This window comes from Alexandromys fortis, unplaced genomic scaffold (genome assembly GCF_014885135.2).
Source record: "Alexandromys fortis isolate MF-2015 unplaced genomic scaffold, M_Fortis_MF-2015_v1.1 scaffold_98, whole genome shotgun sequence".
Taxonomy (NCBI): Eukaryota; Metazoa; Chordata; class Mammalia; order Rodentia; family Cricetidae; genus Alexandromys; species Alexandromys fortis.
In genome coordinates this window covers 394,410-414,218 of record NW_026068002.1, presented here as the reverse complement: position 1 = coordinate 414,218, position 19,809 = coordinate 394,410, and the positions used below count along the sequence as shown (strand labels likewise).

Sequence of the window (19,809 nt, the reverse complement as noted above, 5' to 3'; positions counted from 1 at the left end):
GGTTCAGATGACTCCCCAGAAAGCTGGAAGAAAGTTAGAGGAGACAACTGTGGTCGGGAACACACTCGAGACCAGTGTATTTGAGTTGTCACTTAAGGGGACCCATTCAAGAAGAAGGGGAGGTAGATGGAAAGCTGCCTGAATGAGAAGAGCTTGGGCTGAGTGGGAATGATGTGGACTTATTAGGGAAGTGTGAGGTGGTCCACAGATAGAAATCCACCTAGGGCCTTTCTGCTACAGTGAACACATTTTACCAAAAGCAAGGATGTGATCAAGAAAGGCCAAGCAAGCATTTGCTGGGCGATCCATCTCTACGTCAAAGCCTTCAGTGGACACTGTCTCATTTGGTCCTTGAGCATCTGTGGTGAGTTGGTGCTCCCGGCCATTCTGTACATACCCCTCTCCCCATGTCTTTCTGTGGTGGCAGGAGCACTGGAGCCAGGCCACGGACTTGTTTTTTTTTTTTTTTTGTAGCCTTTCCCATCTTGGAATCATGAGCTAAGTGAACCTTCTTTTTCCACATTCTAGCCCATTTTCTTGGAGTAACAGAGAGAATACAGACCATAACAAAGGGTTGTGTCTGGGTGTGACCCTGATTAATAGACCAGAAGCTGGAGGGTCTCATGTTGAAATCAAGGTATTTGGGGGCCTGTTTTCATGAACACAGAGAGCCTGGTTCTCACCTTTCCCAGATTTTAGAAGTGCCCGTGTTCTTTGACTCATGGTCCCTTCCATCTCCAAAGCTGGTGCTCTCTGGCCTCTGCTTCTTCTGAGACACCTTATGCACTGATGCTGGACTCCCTCCTCCTTCCACATCTAAAAGTCCCTTGTGATGACATGGGATCCACCCAGACCATCTAAGACCCCCCCACTCCTATTCAAGGTCACCTGAATTCTATTTGCAACCATGAGTTCCTCTCCTCGTGTAAATAACATATTAACAAAAACTGGAGTGTAGACATCCTTGAGGCCATTAGCCTGCCCACTGCATTCGGGAAAATGTTTTGTCCTCATCTACTAGTTTCAGGGACCCTGAAGTTCTGGACATTCATAGCTTTGCTATTCAAATCTAGTAAGTAAGATAGCAGGAACCCAGGGATTTTAATCGCAAGCACAGATTTGGATTCAATCATGATGTGGGTGCATTTTGGGAAAGATGTTGGTATTTAAAAGTCAGAATGGGTCCCAAATGGCAGCAGAACGTATTCCATAAAGACGTACACACACCAAGGATACTCACCAGGGGGCTGTGACTGAGGGCTTGGTCCATCTGAAAAAGCACCTCATGAAGACCTTGCGCACAGATACCCTCACTGGTGAACTCTGCGTCCAAAATCCTCCTCCAGTCTTCTCCTGCCTTCCAGAAGACTCTTGTGGACAGTTGGGAGTCTGTGTCCTGTGTTAGAATCTGCATGTGTGAAATACAAATACGTCTCTCATCACAACGGTGTGCAATACTGTTGAGAATAATGACTTCCATTATTCTGTCCATGAGGAAAACATTTTCTAAACAGCCACAATGACTGTTGACATAGTCATCTTTTCTTAGTGCTTGTCATACTGAATAAATATCCTTAGAGACTAAAATATCCTACTAGGGGCAAGAGGGTAAGGTGGGGGGCAGGGACATAGAATGGAGGAAGAGAGTGGGGTGAGGGATGAGGAACTCATGAAAATGTATGAAGGAACCCAGGACTTTGTAAGCTCTCTGTAAAAAGGTTTTTCCTTTATTCTTGCTTTATGCGTACAGGGTGTTTTGCTGCATAGGTTTGTGTACCAAGTGCATGCAGCGTCCAAGGAGACCAGAAGGGGGCGTCTGATCCCCTGGAGCTGGAGTTAGAAATAGCCACCACCATGTATGTGGGTTTTGGGAAGTGAACTCAGGTTCTCTGAAAGAGCAGCTAGAGCTCTTAGCCACTGAGTGATTTCTCTAGGTCCTCACAAACTAACTTTAAAAGATAAAAAGATATAAAATAGGAATTGAACTATTCTCAAATCCTTTATATTTAGCAAATATAGCTTTGAAAAATGAAGAATTATGAGAACTAAAAGCACTTTTTTCACTATAGACTTGCATATGAATACTCATAACAGCAAAACCAGGAAAAATACAGTAATGGAAAAGCAAAATATTATACCATGTAATGAAATATTATTTAGCCTTAATAAGGAATTATACATGGATATGTGCTGCTATGTGGATTAACCGTGAAATCTTTGTATCAAAAGCACATAGACAATGGGCGAATCCAGAGATAGAAAATAGAATAGTAAGCGTCAGGGGGAGGGGCAGATGGAAAATTGGGGAGCACGGGGTTACTTTGGGGATGGTAGCTATGTTCTGAAATTAGAGCTTGGTCCTGGTGTCCATTGTACCTGTATCTGGGACTACTCAGTTACACACCTGAGAAGAGTTAAAATACTAAGCTTCGTTTTTTTTTTTTTTAAATTTTAACTGTAAACAGGAGAAAATATATTTTTAAACTTGACCTGAAGGACTCTTTCCTTTGATCTGAGGTCTCTTTGAAGAATGAAGGCGTCTCATTTTTAAAAGTTTGGCTCCTCTGAGGCCCTGTCCTCACTGGAACTGGTAAGGAGAAGGGAACCGGGCACGTCCGATATTACAAGCTGTCTATCAGTTTCTGGATGAAAGCTGGGCAAATGAGTTCACCACGGTGTCGACTGAAGACTAGTTTCCTGGTGAGTGCTGGAGCCGCGTTCCGTGACAGTTTCCAATTTGAGTAGAAATACGGTTAGGGAGAACACATGCATCGTTTCCATCCCCAAGCTGATTATTGTAAATAGCTTTTGATTTAAAGTTACATTCTGGAAATGAGTCTCAAGAAAATGGATTATTATTTTGGAATGAAAATACACGTTGCTTTAAATCACTTTAATTATACTCAATATTGTAAACAAATGGAGAATTGTCCAAAACGATGGAAAATCAGAGATATTTATATTTTAATTAAAAATAATTGGTGCAGAGGCTGGAGAGATGGCTCAGTGGTAAAGATCACTCTTTCAGAGGACCTGAGTTCAATTCCCAGCAACCACATGGTGGCTCACTACCATCTGTAATGGGATCTGATACCCTCTTCTGGCATTCAGGGATACATGCAAATAGAGTACTCATACCTTAAAAATGCATAAATAAATAACTTTAAAAAGTAATTGGTGCAGTTAATCTCCACAGTCAGCTAGGCACACTGGGAAGACGCTTTCACAGGGGAACACCTATTAAATGAAGGAGGATATCTGCTGACTGATGGAGGTGGGTCTTGTATCTTATCTGTTGCTTTCATTGGTTAATAATAAAGAATCTGCCTCGGCCCTCATAGGACAGAAAATTAGGTAGGTGGAGTAGACAGAGGAGAATGCTGGGAAAAAGAAGCTGAGGGTGAGTCGCCATGATTCTCCCGCTCCAGACAGACGCAGGTTAAGATCCTCTCTGGTAAGCCAGCTCATGGGCTACACAGATTATTAGAAATGGGTTAGAACAATATGTAAGAGCTAGCCAATAAGAAGCTGGAACCAGCTGGGCCAGGCAGTGTTTAATAGAATTCAGTTTCCGTGTAATTATTTCGGGCATAAGCTAGCCATGCGGGCGGCCGGGTGCCGGGGACGCAGCCCCGCCACTCCTAATGCAACAGCTGACTACTGTCCTAACATCGGGAGTTTCTCAGCACACTGGGATGGATGATTTCTGCAAACATCAAAATAAAACCGCTCGAGCATTATTTTAGAAACATCCAGTATGTTATAACACCACCACAGTTCAATTTTCACCACCAATGCGTAAAAGTTTTGCACATATATTCTTTAATGGAAATTTATAATGCTCAGTTTTTATCATGAAATTGTATATACATATCATTCATTCCATATCTACTCTACTGTTTTTGTGTGCAGTTGCATATGTGTGTGCATGAGAAGGTCATAGTTCAAACCTTGGTGTTCCTCAGGTGCCATCGACCTTGTTCCTACAGAAAGAGTCTAGCATTTGCCTGGAGTTGGCCGAGTAGGCTTGTCTGCCTGGTCTGTGAACCTGAGGGTCATCTGGGATGTCTTGAGGATGGGAGTAACCCAGTTTCATTTCTGTTGTGCTATAACACCTTTACAAGCAACCATAGGGAAGAGGGTTTGGTATGTTTACACTTCCAGGATGTGGCTCATCCCAACAGAGAAGTCACGGATGCGGGACTATTGGTCACACCACATCTGCAGTCAAAAGCAAAGAGAATGAAGGTACCTGTGCTTCCTGCTTACTCTCATTAAGCTTTTTCCTGTCTTACACAATTCGAGATTCCCCACCTAGGTAATGGTGTATCCCCCAGTGGGCTGGGTCTTTCTACATCCTTTAACAGTCAAGACAACCCCTCATAGACATGTATGCAGACCAACCCAGTCTAGACAATTTCTCAAATGAAACTCTCCTGTTGGGTGGTTCTAGGTTGTGCCGAGTTGTAAGTTAAAACTAACCAGGGCAGAGAGCATGCTCTTCTCTTGAAAAGAGTAAGAAGGAAAATTGTGGAAAGAGAGGTGAGAATCTTGATCAAAGACAGAGGAACTCTATGGAAGAATCTGTGCCACAGCTGAGAATCCAGATATTGATTTCTTTTTATTCTCCACAAAGTGAGTTATATAAGCAGTTTTTGCTTCCCTGAGGTATGTGTGCTTCTGTGTGAAGCTCTGTTCTAAGGGACCTGCCAAAGGGAAGAAATGGTTTATCAGGAGCAGATGGTGGATGGGTGTGCATTTATATGTGTGTCTGTGCAACCCACAGACTGGCTGCACAAAGATTTTTCAGTCTTTGTGGCTGTGATATATTATATGTCACATACAACATACATGATATTATTATATGTGATCTATGGAGACTTTCTCGGTTGCGGTGGCCATTGTTAAGCATTTGAAGTACTTGCTTTGGTCCAGCTTCCAAATACATAAAATACCCTATCTTACACAGCAGCCACCCTCTAATTTAACATATTGCATTAATGGCTGATGCTGTGTGAATCTGGATGAGACACTATGTTTCTGATGGAATTTACTGCCGCTACAAAGAATATAACTCAAACATACTGAATTGCTATGACACCAGGATATATGCAGAGTTAGATGATCTTCACAGTCAGTGTGGGCAGAAGCTATGTGTCTTTTGATGGAAGCTTTTTGCCACTGTTGACTGTTACTGAGAAAAGGCATATTCTCAGTGATGGCATCCTGGTCCTGCCTTCAGTCCAGCCATATAAGGATGTGGTTGGATTTTCTATTATCTGATTCCACCTCTGAGGCCCTATGGGAAGGATCACAGTAAACACCGGACTCAAGGCAACCCAACTCAAAACATGCCACTGTGACAGAGAACTCAGACTCTAGAATGGGGAATAGTAGAGAGAGAGGGGCTGTGGGGGAGCAGAAATAAGTACAGTGAGAAGAAAAGATGTGGAAGAAGAAAGATGCATCAAGCCATGGTCCAGGGTAGAGTCCAGGTGGAGAGTAAGCTTGAGTTCAGAAAATAAATAAATAAACAAATGCCAAGTAGTCATAAAAAGCTGTTGTCAGAGAAAATGCTACAAGAATCTATGATCCGCTGAGAGGGTGGAAGCTGCCCCACCTCTTCCGGTAGTTTTACTCTCTGTTTCCTGTGTCCGAGTGAATGGGCCTGCCTGTGCAGACAAGGCAGACGGAAGACCCTCTCCTTCCTGAAGGGTCTAAGGCTGTTGCACTCGCACAGAAAGCTTGCTTGCCCTCTGAGAGAGATTGCGTGTCAGCACTTTAGCCATTTTCTAAGCACCTGCTCACCGCAGAGCCCTGTTATGTCTCCAAGCTTCCCCCCCCCCCCAAGATACAAACAGAAGTCCTCTCTTGCATGTGTGACCAGCAAATGCCACCATGTTGTCTTGCTCTAACCCCTTGTGATTCTCAATCCCACTTCACTTGTTTGTAAAACAAAACTTCTTGGTTTCCAGCTCCCCTGAGAGCCTTATGAGTCTCTGCTCAATGTTTTCCAAGTGCCCCAATCTTGGGAACCAGATCCAAGATCTTCCAGATTTCCACGAGTTGCATCATGGGAAATTTGTTTTCTCTGAGACAGGATGTTGGGTTGGAGCCCTGCTGTGCTCTCATCAATGTGGGCGAGTAGCCAGGGTTGGGAATCAGATGAACAAGGAGCTAAGGCTTGGACTTTTCTGCTCACAGAACGCTTATGAGGTGCATGTCTTTTTCTCCATTGGTGACACCAAATCTGTGAGTTCTGTTAAGTGCCCAGGTTTTTTTTTTTTTTTTTCTGTGAAATAACTTCCTACTTACTCAACGAGTACATGGGCTTTCCACCTGATACAACTATCAGAAGGTTCTTTCTGGTGATAAACCATTCGAATTGTGCAGGCAACTATTTTGTATATTTTTCTTTCTCCAAACTGGAATTTTCAATGTTTGAGCTTTAATTCGAAAGGGGAGCGGTGCTGAAGAGGTGATTTAGAGGTTAAGAGCACTGGCTGCCCTTCCAGAGGACTGGGGCTCAACTCTCAGATCCCACACTGACCAACAACCAGCTATAACTGTAGTACCAGGGGAATTTGATGCCCCCTTCTGGCCTCTTCAGGCAGTGCATGCACATAGTGCATAGGCATACATTCAGGCAACCCTCATTCACATACCTTTTTTTTCTTTTTTTACTTAAGGAAGGGCTTTCAGAGATTAGAAAACCATTCCTAGTTATGTGTAGGAGAGACTTATTTACCCCAGTCCATTGGAGAACTTCCTTCAATGACCTACACCTTCCCTGCTAAGTGTTAAGCTGTTCAGGGCTAGATATGTTAAGCTCAGTTGTCAGAGTGCTTGCCTAACATGCATGAAGCCCCAAGTTCCCCAACACTGTATAAATAGGATGTGGTAGGGCATGCCTGGAATCCCAGAACATGGGACACTGAGGCAGGAGAACCAAAAGATCAAGGTCCATCCTGATTGCGTGGTGATGTCAAAGCCAGCCTGGGGTACATGAAACCCTGTATCAATATAGTGGGATAGATAGATAGAGAGGTAGATAGATAGATGGATAAGTTAACAATTTCCCAATATACTTGTTAATTACTTGTTCCTGGTTTCATCTTTTAAAACTTTTAGGACCAGAAATGTTGTCCACTGTATGATGGCATTTGCTGCCAAGCCCAAAGGTTTGAGTTTAGTCTGAGAACTGACACTGTGGGAGAACTGACTCCCCCAAACTATCATCTAATCCCACAGGCATACAAGGATATCCCCTACACACACACACACACACACACACACACACACACTCGATAGATAGATAGATAAAATGTAATGCTTTTTAAATTAGAATTTATTCCCACTAATACATTTGAAAACAAGGAGCATTACGCATTAATGGGGAGACATGTGTTAGTACACACATGCATTATGTGATGTTAAACCAAGAGGACTACTGAGACCTCAAGAACAATGGCAATGGGTTTTTGATCCTACTGTACCTATTGGTTTCGTGGGAGCCTAGGCAGTTTGGATGCTCACCTTACTAGACCTGGATGAAGGTGGGTGGTCCTTGGACTTCCCATAGGGCAGAGAACCCTGATTGCTCTTTGGGCTGACGAGGGAGGGGAACTTGATTGGGGGAGGGGGAGGGAAAGGGGAGGCTGTGGAGAAGAGACAGAAATCTTTAATAAATAAATAAATTAAAAAAAAGAATTCTCTCTCCTCAAACATTTTCTTCGTGATCATCTCTTTATGTTGAAGATGTACAAAAGATATTGCTGTGGTGTCTCTAAATATACAGGGTAGAGTTATTCTACAGCCACTGAGAATTTGACCCATCACCCACTGGCCAGCCTCTTCCTGCCCCATTCTCTTTCAACTTTCCCAGCTCCCCACCTTCTGCCCTCAGCTCCTAGAAACCGATATACGAATGACATAGAACATGATGCGAGTCTCTCTGTCTGGCCTATTTTACTTGACATTACGAGCTCCATGCAGTACCATTGATTTCATTTATTTAAGCTGATTCTATTCCAAGACACACCCCCTCAACAAAGAAAAAAAAAGCTCACAACATGGTTTATTTGGGTTCCTTAGCAAAAACATTTAACCTCGTTCCACACAAGATTTTTCATGTGGGTCATGAGTCTGTGTGGTCCGAAGACCCTCGGAATGTGGCTGCAGCTTCATGTTCTCTGAAAGGGAAAACTTGTCAACTACTCAAGTAAATTCTTGAGAACTACTCTAAATTCCAGCTGGAACAGAACGCTCCTGGCCTAGAGCCAGCCCACCCCATCTCTCCTACCCTGTAGACCTGGTTCCAGTGTCTGAACACTGCAGTCCTTAAATGACACTGGAATTAGGTCTTTTCAGCCAGAGACAAGCGCGTCCTACCTCAGCTCGCCCACTATTCTGGCAACACGGGTGTCTATTATTGCTTCCTGTGTGAGGTCTACCTCCTGATATTAACAGAAAACTTGACAGTAACCATAAAAATGCCACCTCTAGGGACAAAATGGTACTGTTCTAAGAATACACAGCTAACTTGCAAAATCAGACTGGCCTCGGACCTCCAAGCTCCGAGTGGCATCCTTAGTTTAGAACGCTCTCAAATGTGCCACTGAAAGTTCTAGACTCCAGCTTCTCCTGCTTCTATGGGTTTTCTTCCTGCCCATGGAAGTATGCCTATCTCAGCTCTCTGGACCTTCCAGACTTTTGAAACCTGCCGGTGGAATGAGATTCCTGCAATAACATCAGCTGATTCCTCGGACCCGGCCATTCCCCCAAGGGCAGGGGGAAGGTGACTCCCCAAGTGGAAAGAACGCCTCTGTGGTTCCTGTGGAGAGTCTCCTTCCCAGCATGCTGACCTCACATCCAAATAGTTAGGGGATGAGAGTTAGGAAGGTTAGGATTCAGATATTCACTACCACCACATGACAAATTCATTAAGTAATTAAAACAGATGCTCAGTTAGTGTAGCTCTGTGCAAGGCCGTATTTCCTCTGAGCTCAAGATTTCTCAGTACAGAAAATTAATACCTGAGGGGTCCAAATGAGTCTGAAACAGTAGTCTGTGCAGTGCCCGGCTCAATAACTGTTCCTTCCCTACATCTCTTTCTCTCTTCCTTCTTTCCTCCCTAATTAGTAACAGAAACAAGAAAAAAAATTCCCAACATGTTGGAGAAGATTATAGATATAGAAAGTTAGGCTAGCCCAAAATAAGAGATGATTTGATCTAAAAGGGAAAGGATACAGTAGCTTTTAGGCGGGGAAGATAGGTAGCTAGCTAACTAGTTAGTTAGAGATGTGATGGGATGAGATGTTGTTAGTTAGTTAGTTAGTTAGTTAGTTAGTTAGTTAGTTAGAAATGAGATATTGTTGTGATGGTCAGGGCTGATCTCAAGCTCCTGAGATCATGTAATCCTCCTGTCTCTGCCTCCTACACAGTTGCATCTGCGGGCTTATGTTGTGGGTGGGGCTTAACAAGCTTTCAAACATCAAAGAAAGGGTGACTCTTCAGTTACTGTGGAGGAATAAAGCATGCCATGGGACAGTTCTAGGTAGGATTACAGAGGTAGCTTATGCTCACCCTGAAAATACAAAGAAAAGACTTTGTAAAAGGCAGGGGACCTCTCCACCTTCCTCCATCCTCTCCTGTTACTCTTTCCACCTCCTCTTCCATCTTCTTCTCCCTCCACCTTCCTTTCCCTCCTCTTCCGTTTCTTCATCCCGTAGCTCTCCTCCTTCTCACTGTAACAAATAGTTACCAGAGTGACAGAGGCTAAATGCACAGGAAGTTCTCAACCATGGGCTCTGTGAAGACTTCATATCGTCTATGAAAATCTGTGAGTGAGTTTCGGGAAATTGACCTCTGGAAGAAAAGAGTTCTGGAACACAGAAAACCAGTTAGAAATGGACTAGAAAGGACCACAAAGACAGCCTGTTCCCTGTGGTTTCCAGAAAGCCTGAGTTCTCCTGTTGAGGCCTTTGCATTTGGGATTCAAGTCTAGAAATGTGAATGTTTTAGAGGTCAAAGGGGCACTCGCTAAGCAAGACAGAGAGGAGGGCAATAGTTAAGTGTTTAAGCCAAAAGAAAGATTTCATAACACATGTCCTAATGGACTCTAACGTTAGGCAGAAATGCTGAGGTGGGGTACAGTGACCATCTCTGAGACAGCAGGAAAGCTTTTTATTGGGGAAGAGAAACTGCGCTCGTGCAAGGTCTTCTCTTTCATGGGAACATCACCATGTCTTCTTCCTGTGGCTGCACTCTGTCTTCTGCCCTGCCTCTAAGTCATCCTGGCTTCCTGTAGGAGTTCATCCCAGCCCAGGGGCCTAGAATCGCCTTACATGTCTCTTCCTTGAGAACAAGACCTGAAATAGCACTCCACATTGACCAGCTCAACTGTTCAGGAATATAACAAAAGATTCAAGTGGATTGCTCAAACCTGGATTTCAGGGATGGAGAACTAGATAAAAGAGGCTGGCGCTAAGCCTGATGACCTGAACTTACTCTCTGGAATCTACATGGTGGAAGAAGAAAACCCTTGGCAACTTGTTCTTTGACCTCCACACAGGTACTTCAGCACACTCTCTCCCTAATAAATAAATAAATGTAAAAACCATAAAAAAATAAAACCCTGGGCTTCAGAGTCATGGACTTTCTTAGCAACATATTTAGTATGAACCACCACAATGGCCATCGCTGAGTAGCGTCAAGGGCAGGATATATGTATGAATAAAGTTATCCAGTGGACAGCATGGCCCAAATAATTAGCAGCTAAAATTTCATTAGAAAACAGTTGCATAATTATAGTTAAAATCAACTTTCTCTTTTATTATGAATTTGGAAATGAAGAACTTAGAAAAAGCTCAGACAATAAAGCTAGAAAGCAGTCTATATTACACATTTACAATAAAAATAAATAATGTAGGAACAAAATCTTAAATCTAGTTTATATATAAAACAAGAATAAAAAAATGATCTGTAAATTAAAATCACTAAATATAGTAAATCATTGAAATATGAGGTATCTTTCAAGAAATTTGGTTGGCATTGATGAGGTATTTATTTCCGGTATCATCAGCATATATTTTGTATGATACATAAATATCTATGGTTATTAACCCAAGAACTATTTACTTGGCTCTTGTTTGTGCTAACTAATGCTTACACGTGATGGAGGAAAAAAAAGAATTGATTCACTGAAGTAACTGTACATTACTGTTTGTCTATCTTCTACAGCTATTATATTTTAGAGTTTTTTCATATGCATTTAGTACACGTGTGCATGTGTATGCACGTTTGTGTGTATGGGGGAACATTTTCAGGTCCAAGGTTGATATTGAGTCTCTATCCTAGAAATGGGAGCAGGACCCCTTCCTTACTGGATCAGAGCTCAGCATTTTGAAGTTGTGGCTAGGCTGCTAGCTAGTTCTCATACTCATTTCTGGAATGCTGAGATTGCAACGGACCGCCACCGTCACTGAATTTTATGTGGGTTCTAGAGATCCAGACTTCAGTCCTCATGCTTACCTGGCAAGCATTTTACCCAACTGAGCCATTTCCTGGCCCTGTGTGCAATTTTAAATGGCTACTCTGACAATAGCATCGAAGGTGGATTTCAGAGAACTTGCAAGAGAAGAAACCAGCCAGAAGGCAACTGTAGTCTCTGGATAATAACATTGGGCACCAGGGCAGAAATTGTGGCCTCAGAACAGCAGCAGAGAAGTCAGGGGCAAGAACTGGCACAAGCTAGCTGTGATTCTGGGATTCTAACACCACCTGAGAGTCTAACTGATGATAAGAGAAATGTCTTGGAAAAAAGAAAAGACAAAGAGGAAAGTTGAAGAAATTAGAGCAGAAGCCACAGACAATCTATTCCATATATCTCCTCAAAAGCAGAAGCACATACTTGTGTGTGCAGTAGAGACCATGGAAGTTTCTGGAAGTAGATCTGAGGGTGAATGGTATGTGAACTTGATAATCATCTATTTACAAAGTGGGGAGGACAGAACCACAAAAAGGCATCCTCCCTAAAACTGGTGAAGCAGACACACTTATTTTAAAACCAGGGCTAGAGATAATAAATAAAACAAAACAAAGCACTTGCTTACAAGAATGGGGACCTGAGCCCGAGTTCAAATCCCTAGCCCCCTGGTATAACTGGATATCAATATGTAGAAGAATGAAAATAGATCCATATCTATCACCATGCACAAAACTCAAGTCTAAAGGGATCAAAGTCCTCAACATAAAACCAACCACACTGAACCTCATAGAAGAGAAAGTGGGATGTACATTTGAATGCGTTGGCATAGGAAACAACTTCCTGAATATACCCCCGGTAGCATAGACACTGAAAGCAAAAATTAATAAATGGGACCTCCTGAAACTGAGAAGGTTCTGTAAAGCAAAGGTTATGGTAAACAAGACAAAATGGCAGCCTACAGAATGGTGAAAGATCTTCATTAACCCCACATCAGACAGAGGTCTGATCTCCAAAATATACAAAGAACTCAAAAAATTGGTCATCAAATGAACAAATAATCCAATAAAAAATGGGGTACAGATCTAAACAGAGAACTCTCAACAGATGAATCTAAAATGGCTGAAAAACACTTAAGGAAATGCTCAACATCCTTAGTCATCAGAGAAATGCAAATCAGAACAATTTTGAGATTCCATCTTACACCTGTCAGAATGGCCAAGATCAAAAACACTGATGACAACTTATGCTGGAGGAGATGGATGTAGAGTAAAGGGAACACTCCTCCATTGCTGGTGAGAATGCAAACTGGTACAGCCCCTTTGGATGTCAGTATGGTGATTCCTCAGAAAATTAGGAAACAACCTTCCTCAAGACCCAGCAATACTACTTTTGGTTATATATCCAAAGGATGCTCAATCATGCCACAAGGACATGTCTTCAACTATGTTCATAGCAGCATTGCTTGTCATATCCAGAACCGGGAAACAACCTAAATACCCCTTGACCGAAGAATGGATAAGGAAAATGTGGTACATTTATGCAATGGAGTACTACACAGCAGAAAAAGATGATATATTGAAATTTGCTGGCAAATGGATTGATCTAGAAAACATCATATTGAGTGAGGTAACCCAGACCCAGAATATATGTTCTCATTCTTGAGTGGCTTTTTAGACACAAAGCAAAGAAAAAACAGCCTACAATTCACAATCCCAGACAACTTAGACAACAAAGAGGACCCTAAGAGAGACATACACGGATCTAATGTACATGGGAAGTAGAAATAGACAAGACCTCCTGAGTAAATTGGGAGCATGTGAATTATGGGAGAGAGTAGAAGGGGAGGGGAGAGCAAGGAAGGGGAGCAGAGAAAAATATATAGCTCAATAAAAACAATTTTTAAAAAACAAACAAATCCCTAGTATCCATGTAAAAGCCAGGCTGGATGTATCCACCTGCAGACCCAGTATTGTTGAAATCAGGAACAGAACTGCTGGGGCTTGCTGGCTTCCAACCTACCTCCAGGGTCAATGAAAGCCCTGCCTCAAAGGTATAAAGCTAAACACGATAGAGCAGGACTCCTGGCATCTTCCTTTGGCCTCAGAATACAGACATAAGCACCTGCACATATCTGAGTGCATACACAAAGCACACACACACACACACACACACACACACAAACACACACACACAAAACCAGGAACAGACTTATCCCCAAGTGACAAGTGTCTGTAAACCCAGCACTAGAGAGTCATGGGCAGTAGGACAATGACTCCTGCAAGTTATTCTCTGACCTCCACAGGCATGCTGTGACAGAGAGAGAGACAGACAGACAGAGAGAGAGAGAGAGAGAGACAGAGAGACAGAGAGACAGAGACAGAGAGAGACAGAGAGAGAGAGACAGAGAGAATAAAAGGGAGGGGAAGGAAGCAAAAGGGAGCGAATGGAGGGATGGAAGGAGGGAGGGAGAGTGGGAGAAGAGGAGAAAGAAAGAGATATAGGGAGAGAGGTTAAACAAGAAAGAAGCGGGACTGTAGAGGAGTCTCAGCAGTTAAAAGCACTGATTGCTCTTGCATGAAGACTGGGGTTTGGTTCCCAGCACCCACACGACATCCATAGCCGTCTGTTGACACCAGATCCATGGGATCCAGTACTTCTCTTCTGGCCTTCACAGTCTCCAAGTACATGTGTAGTTTTGGGCCTTGCTGGCCTCCTGCTTGGCCCCAGGTTCGGTGAGAGACCCTGTCTTAAGAGAACACGGCTGTACATGTAGAGCAGGACGCGTCTGGCTTTAGAATACAGACGTGTGCACCTCTACACATCTGGCCCCATGCACACCCACACTGGCATCTTCCTCTGGCTTCAGAATACAGACGTGTGCACCTCTACACATCTGGCCCCATGCACACACACACATTGGCATCTTCATCCAGCTTCAGAATATAGACATATGCATGTGTACACATCTGCCTCCACGCACGCACACACTCAGAAAAATACACAAACAGATAAACCTTAAAAAAAACTTTTAAAAATAAAACAGAAAAGACAAGCTAAAGGCAGACTAAATAATTATATAAAGCTTGCCAGAGGGATTGAGAGTTGGATTTAAAATCTTCACCTAGTATCACGTGTTTCAAAAAAAAAAAAATCTTGTACAAAAAGAACCACCTTCTTTCCTTTCCCGTTGCTTTTCACATTTAAGGAGTAAAATAGGAGTCACTAGTTCTTTTTTTTTTTTTTTTTTAATTCACATGCTCTGGTTGATTTGGGGTTAATTACACCATAGGTGAGCGTAGGCGACAATGTCGCCAAGTGTGTGTGGCGGAGAGACGAGGAATGTGTGCTTTAATCTGACTTTCAAACAAGCCACTTCTCCCTGTTTCACCTGCAAGGGAAGCGGCTAGAGATCTTGGATCTTGGACATTTACTTTCTGATTCTCTGAGTCTGGGTAGCTGCTGAGACTCCAGTTTCTAACAGCTCCTGGTTATGTCAAAGCTTCTGGTCTTAGGAAGGCAGGATTCGAGGTGCCTTGAAAGTGCCCTGACCTGGGCTCAGTATGATGCTGTGCTTGGTTCTTGTTCATTAGCACTGAACTCAGAGGAACATCGCCACACCATGCCACCATGGTCTACCTACATTCTCATCAGTTCCATCTGCTTTCCTTTACGCAACTCCAGTCAGAATGCATCCTGTGCTAGTTACATGGAGATCTCGTACGAGAGACTTCTGATGGATTATCAGATTCCTACAACTCCCCAAGACTGGTACCATGATTAGTCTGATGTTATAGAGGGTAAGAGTCCACCCTGGAGAAGTTAATCCACACCAGTAAGTACAGAAGGATTCAGAATCCAGTGGGTAGACCAGATGCCAGGCTCTCCAGCATCTGCCTCCTTCCTGAATCGTGTCCCATTCTCTTCCGTTGCTGCATCAGAAGCATCATCCAGGTGACTGCTTTACCCTATGATGCTGATAAAGCTCAGGGTGTTCTTCTATCAAAACTCCAGGGACCTGGGCTGAGGATCCAGCTCAGCGAGTGAATTATCCACTGTGGAAGCGTGAAGACCTGAGCCTGGATGCCTAGGATGCATGAAGAGCCTCATGCATTTGTCTGTAATCACAACACTCCTAAAGCCAGACAGGAGATGTAGACGGAAGAATCTCTGGAACCGGACATGCCAGAAGAACAAGAGGCCCTGCCCCAAGCAAGGTGGAAGGTGGGGACCCACACTCAAGGCTGCCTGCACACACTCTCTGTGGCTCTTGCTCAGCCATGCGAGAATATGCACACACGTGAACATGCACTCATGAATACATTACACATAGAGAGAAGGTGATAAAGAAGCTACGGGGTCACACAAAAAAAAATCCATTTAAAATTCAAATTTCCTGGAATCTCGCCAAGCGGGGAGGGGAGCATTTGATATCAGTACTGAGATTTTGATTTGTTTTCAGGAAGCAATATCAATTTGTAAAAGATAATCAAATGCTTCTCAGGATCCTTGGGCACTGTCACTTCATCATCAGCAGAGTCCCTGCTGTCCTTCCCCGTGAGGATGGCAGACATTCCCTCAAGAACTTTCTGGAAGCCACTATGTGGCCAATTATATTTATGATCTGAGCACAAACTCGCATTATTATTCCACCGGAGAGACCCTAATTCTGTGCAGCTAACGAAAATAACTGTGGTCGGGAGTTAATATATCAAAAAATAATAATAGTAATAATAAATAATATAATAAAATAGTGACTACAAAGCTAGTTTGCACAAAGAATCTGCAAGAGGCTCTGGTGTACACCAACAAGTTTATTCTGCAGAGTCTGATACAACCAACTTGGAGTTCACTGAGTATTGGAACTTGGAGCTGTTTCTCAGGAGAGTCTAATGTACAGTCACAGTTGTGCGTCATGGAAGAGCCCCCCCCCTTTTTTATCTACACTTTGAAGGGGAGGTGAAATGGAATTCAGATGGCCGGTGACCGGTACTTCATGGAAGCTGGGCCTTTCCTGCACTCATGAACATCAGTTAATAGGCCACTGACTTGCTAGCGGCTGAGCTTGCTCTCACTGATACGCTCATGGCATTTAGATGGTTATCACAAGCCCTTGTTCTCAGTTACCACTGTGAGGATGCTATAGCTGTTTAACGAGGTGTGCTGTAGAGCTAATTCAACAATACCTAATTCACCAGGAATACTACCTGTCTGTTAGTACAACTCTCCGTTATCACTGTGACGATTTTATCCAAGTAAAACCGTCTGATTTGACTGTAACCTGTGCATTTTACACGGCTCACTCCATTCAGTGTTGTCTGCAGCACGAGAAAGTATAGAAGCCTGTTCCAACAGGGTGTCCTACGAGCTAGAGGTGGCATTTGCATCCAAGGCCCTCCCAGGCGGGGACACCCTGGACCAGAGCTGGCTCTTGTTTTCTCCCCCGTTTCCGCAGATAAGGTTTAGCCTGAAAAGCAGTTCAACCCAGAGAATAGGACGAGCTTTCTCTTTCCCCTCAGCTGCCTCTTGCTCTTGGCATTTTGGAATGCCAATACTGCCAGGACAGTAACTCGAGCCTCCAAATTAATCAAAACACACAGCGCCCAGTTCAAGCCCTGGCAGAGAAGCCTGGGAGCCAAGCAAGCTCTCCTCTGCTGACCCTAAGGCCACAACTGCTCCATCCACCACCCTTTAGACGCCGCAAAGCTTCTGCTCCCAGGCAGGTGCCTTGGTGTTGGGGCAGTGCCTGCCTGTGGGCGGCTTACCTGGGCGAACAATCCGGCAGACAAGGAACTGCAGGCTAGCAGACAGATTTGATACGCGCCTTACAGTTGCGGCTGGAGGGAATCCACCCGTGACCGTGTTCCTTTCCACTGCCTGTTCAGCGTCAAATCTATGCAGTGGTTGTGAGTTGAAGGCCGTCAGCAGATGTACAGCCGCGGGAGCTACCAGCAAACCTGGCCCCAGAGTCGCAGGCTCCCGCGCGCCTCCAGCTTAATCTGGGCAGGGCTGCTGGCCACTCCCTCCACCCTGTGCAGCCACCTCCCTACCGCACACCCCTAAATTCCTCACGCTGACCCGCACCCGCTAGGCACCAGAGTACCTGGAGCGCAGGGAATCACCTCTTTCACTCTGACCCTGGATCAGCGCCCACCTGCCTGCTCTGAGGGCGCCCAACCCTTTCTCACTTCCTGGGCACGATGCCCGGTTGAAGGGACAGTGCCTGGCGAGCTGGGAGGGGGGGGGACGAGGGCGGGACCTAGGCCACTTCTTCCCTCCCTTAGAGTCACAGTCAAAAGCTTGGGTGAGGACAAGCAGACCGCGGTGGGTCGAGCCCTACAAAACTCGCCCCAGTAGGTCAGCAAGCAAGGCGAGCTTCCCAGCGGTGCCTCCCCAATCTGTGCCCCTAGCGGTACACGGAAGCCTGAAAGTTCGTGGGTCCGGTGGATCCCTGGACACACTGGGATTCAGGACCAACGCCCATCATGCACTCAGAGAGTGCTCCAAGGTTCCAGGCGCTCCTGTTGCCTATCCTGCTGCTGCTCCTGGCCACACCGCCTGTGGTTAGCAAGGTGAGTGACTGAAAGGGCTGAGCGACCCCACCACTGCTTGTACCTATTCCGGGAGGAACAAGCCAGTTCCACCCACTAGGGCTTCTTCGGGTCACTATTTGGAGGGTTGCTCAGCCGCAGACTCCTCCTGAGTTCTGGGATGGCAGTGCACACGGGGTGGGTGGGGGGAAGAAGGGCAGCCCCGGGAAACAGGTGGAATTTGCGGTGCTGGTAGAAGCGAGGAGCCAGCCAGCTTTTCAAGGATCACAGGAATCCCAGCTGGAGGAGAACAGCTTGCAGAGACTGGTAAATGGAGACCAATAGATAGGTTATAGATGGGTGTATAACAGGGAAGGATATAAGGTAACTAATAGATTACAAATATGTTATATAAGATAGGCAGGTGATGATAAATAGAATGATGACAGGTAAATGGATATCGGATGGATGGATAATAGATGAGTTAGGTAATAGATGATGGATGGATGGACAGATCAATGATAACGATGATACTGACCAGGGTACTGGAGGTGTGATGTCAGGCTGATGGATGAATAGGTGGTTTGGTTGGCTCCAAGTGCCCAAGCCTGGTAGGAGGCACCTCCTTGGCGTCTCAACACTGCTCCTTCCTAAACCAGACCTCACCTAGACTCTGACTTCCCGAGAGCTCCGTGTTCCTTCGGCACTCTCTGGAAACAGAAGCCATCACTGGAAAAAAGAATCAAGACCTAGAACTTATATTAGGATGACTTGATTTCTCTTTGGAATTTGGGTGACCTTGTGCTCATTTGAATCTATTCCATAATCCTGGTTCTTTACCACTAAAGATAAAATCTCTCAAAACTGTGAGACTTGTTTTGGCTTGATTTTAACTTGTGAAACAGGAATTAACTTTTCAGATGCTTGATGTTATTTTTATATTTAAAAGTTAATTTGGGTACAGTAAGTTTTGTTTCCTATGATGAACAGGTGTCTTAAGTCTTACATGACCGAGAGCGATTGTAGATGGTCCCAGAGCGACTTATGTGTTACCTGAGAACACATTAAGGGCCTATGACTGCATATAATTCAATTGTTTTCATTCCACTTACATTCTAAGTGAGGCATTGCAGGCATCGCAGCAAAGCTAACACTCCTCTAGATTTCCATTTTCCAACAAATATCCAGACCCACATTTTCTGTGGTATTTATTTCCAGTATTTGTGTGCTTACATACACAGCTGCAAACTGTGGCAAACTAGATCTTGTAGACCAGGCTGGCCTCGAAATCACAGAGATCCACCTGCCTCTGCCTCCCGAGTGCTGGGATTAAAGGTGTGCGCCACCACTGCCCGGCAATAGTTGTGTTTCTAACAGAACCGTTTCCAGGCTTTAAATGTGTCCTTTTGTAACCTATACATCTGTCTGTACCTGAGGTAAAGATCTACATCATTTTACCTTTCCACTGTGCTGCATAGTATTTAACAATGTGCTAAAGTTAATTGACCTGGCCTCCCACCATTCAGTCACATGAAGGTGACTTAGCACTTCTGTACCTGCATTCTCAAAGCAGCTCTAACAATAGCACATTTTTCAAGGTTAGTGAGATGACTCAGTGTATAAAAACTGACAACAAAATTTCAATTCCCAACAGCATAAGAGAACCAAAAGCTGGTTCTCTTACTGGGTCCTCTCCCTGCCCTCTCCACCATGAATAAATGAATAAATAAATAAATAAATAAATAAATAAATAAATAAATAGCAAACCAAGACTGGCTAAGCTAGGTGGCTAAC

At 44.2% G+C, this 19,809-nt stretch overlaps 2 protein-coding genes across 2 annotated transcripts in view; one reads left to right on the top strand and one right to left on the bottom strand.

Annotated features, from left to right (window-relative positions):
- Nucleotides 1–17,522, bottom strand: part of Col4a4 (collagen type IV alpha 4 chain) — a 116,061-nt gene extending 98,539 nt beyond the window's left edge. Inside the window, exons 1-2 of the mRNA XM_050161052.1 lie at nucleotides 17,251–17,522; nucleotides 1,241–1,408 (exon numbers count right to left, since the gene is read on the bottom strand). Coding sequence (XP_050017009.1) covers nucleotides 1,241–1,287 — 47 coding nt within the window. The 5' untranslated portion in view covers nucleotides 1,288–1,408; nucleotides 17,251–17,522. The remainder of the gene's footprint in view (nucleotides 1–1,240; nucleotides 1,409–17,250) is intronic.
- A 239-nt stretch (nucleotides 17,523–17,761) lies between these two features.
- The window catches only part of Col4a3 (collagen type IV alpha 3 chain), a 132,364-nt gene continuing 130,316 nt past the window's right edge, over nucleotides 17,762–19,809 (top strand). The window contains exon 1 of the mRNA XM_050160995.1: nucleotides 17,762–18,057. Coding sequence (XP_050016952.1) covers nucleotides 17,971–18,057 — 87 coding nt within the window. The 5' untranslated portion in view covers nucleotides 17,762–17,970. The remainder of the gene's footprint in view (nucleotides 18,058–19,809) is intronic.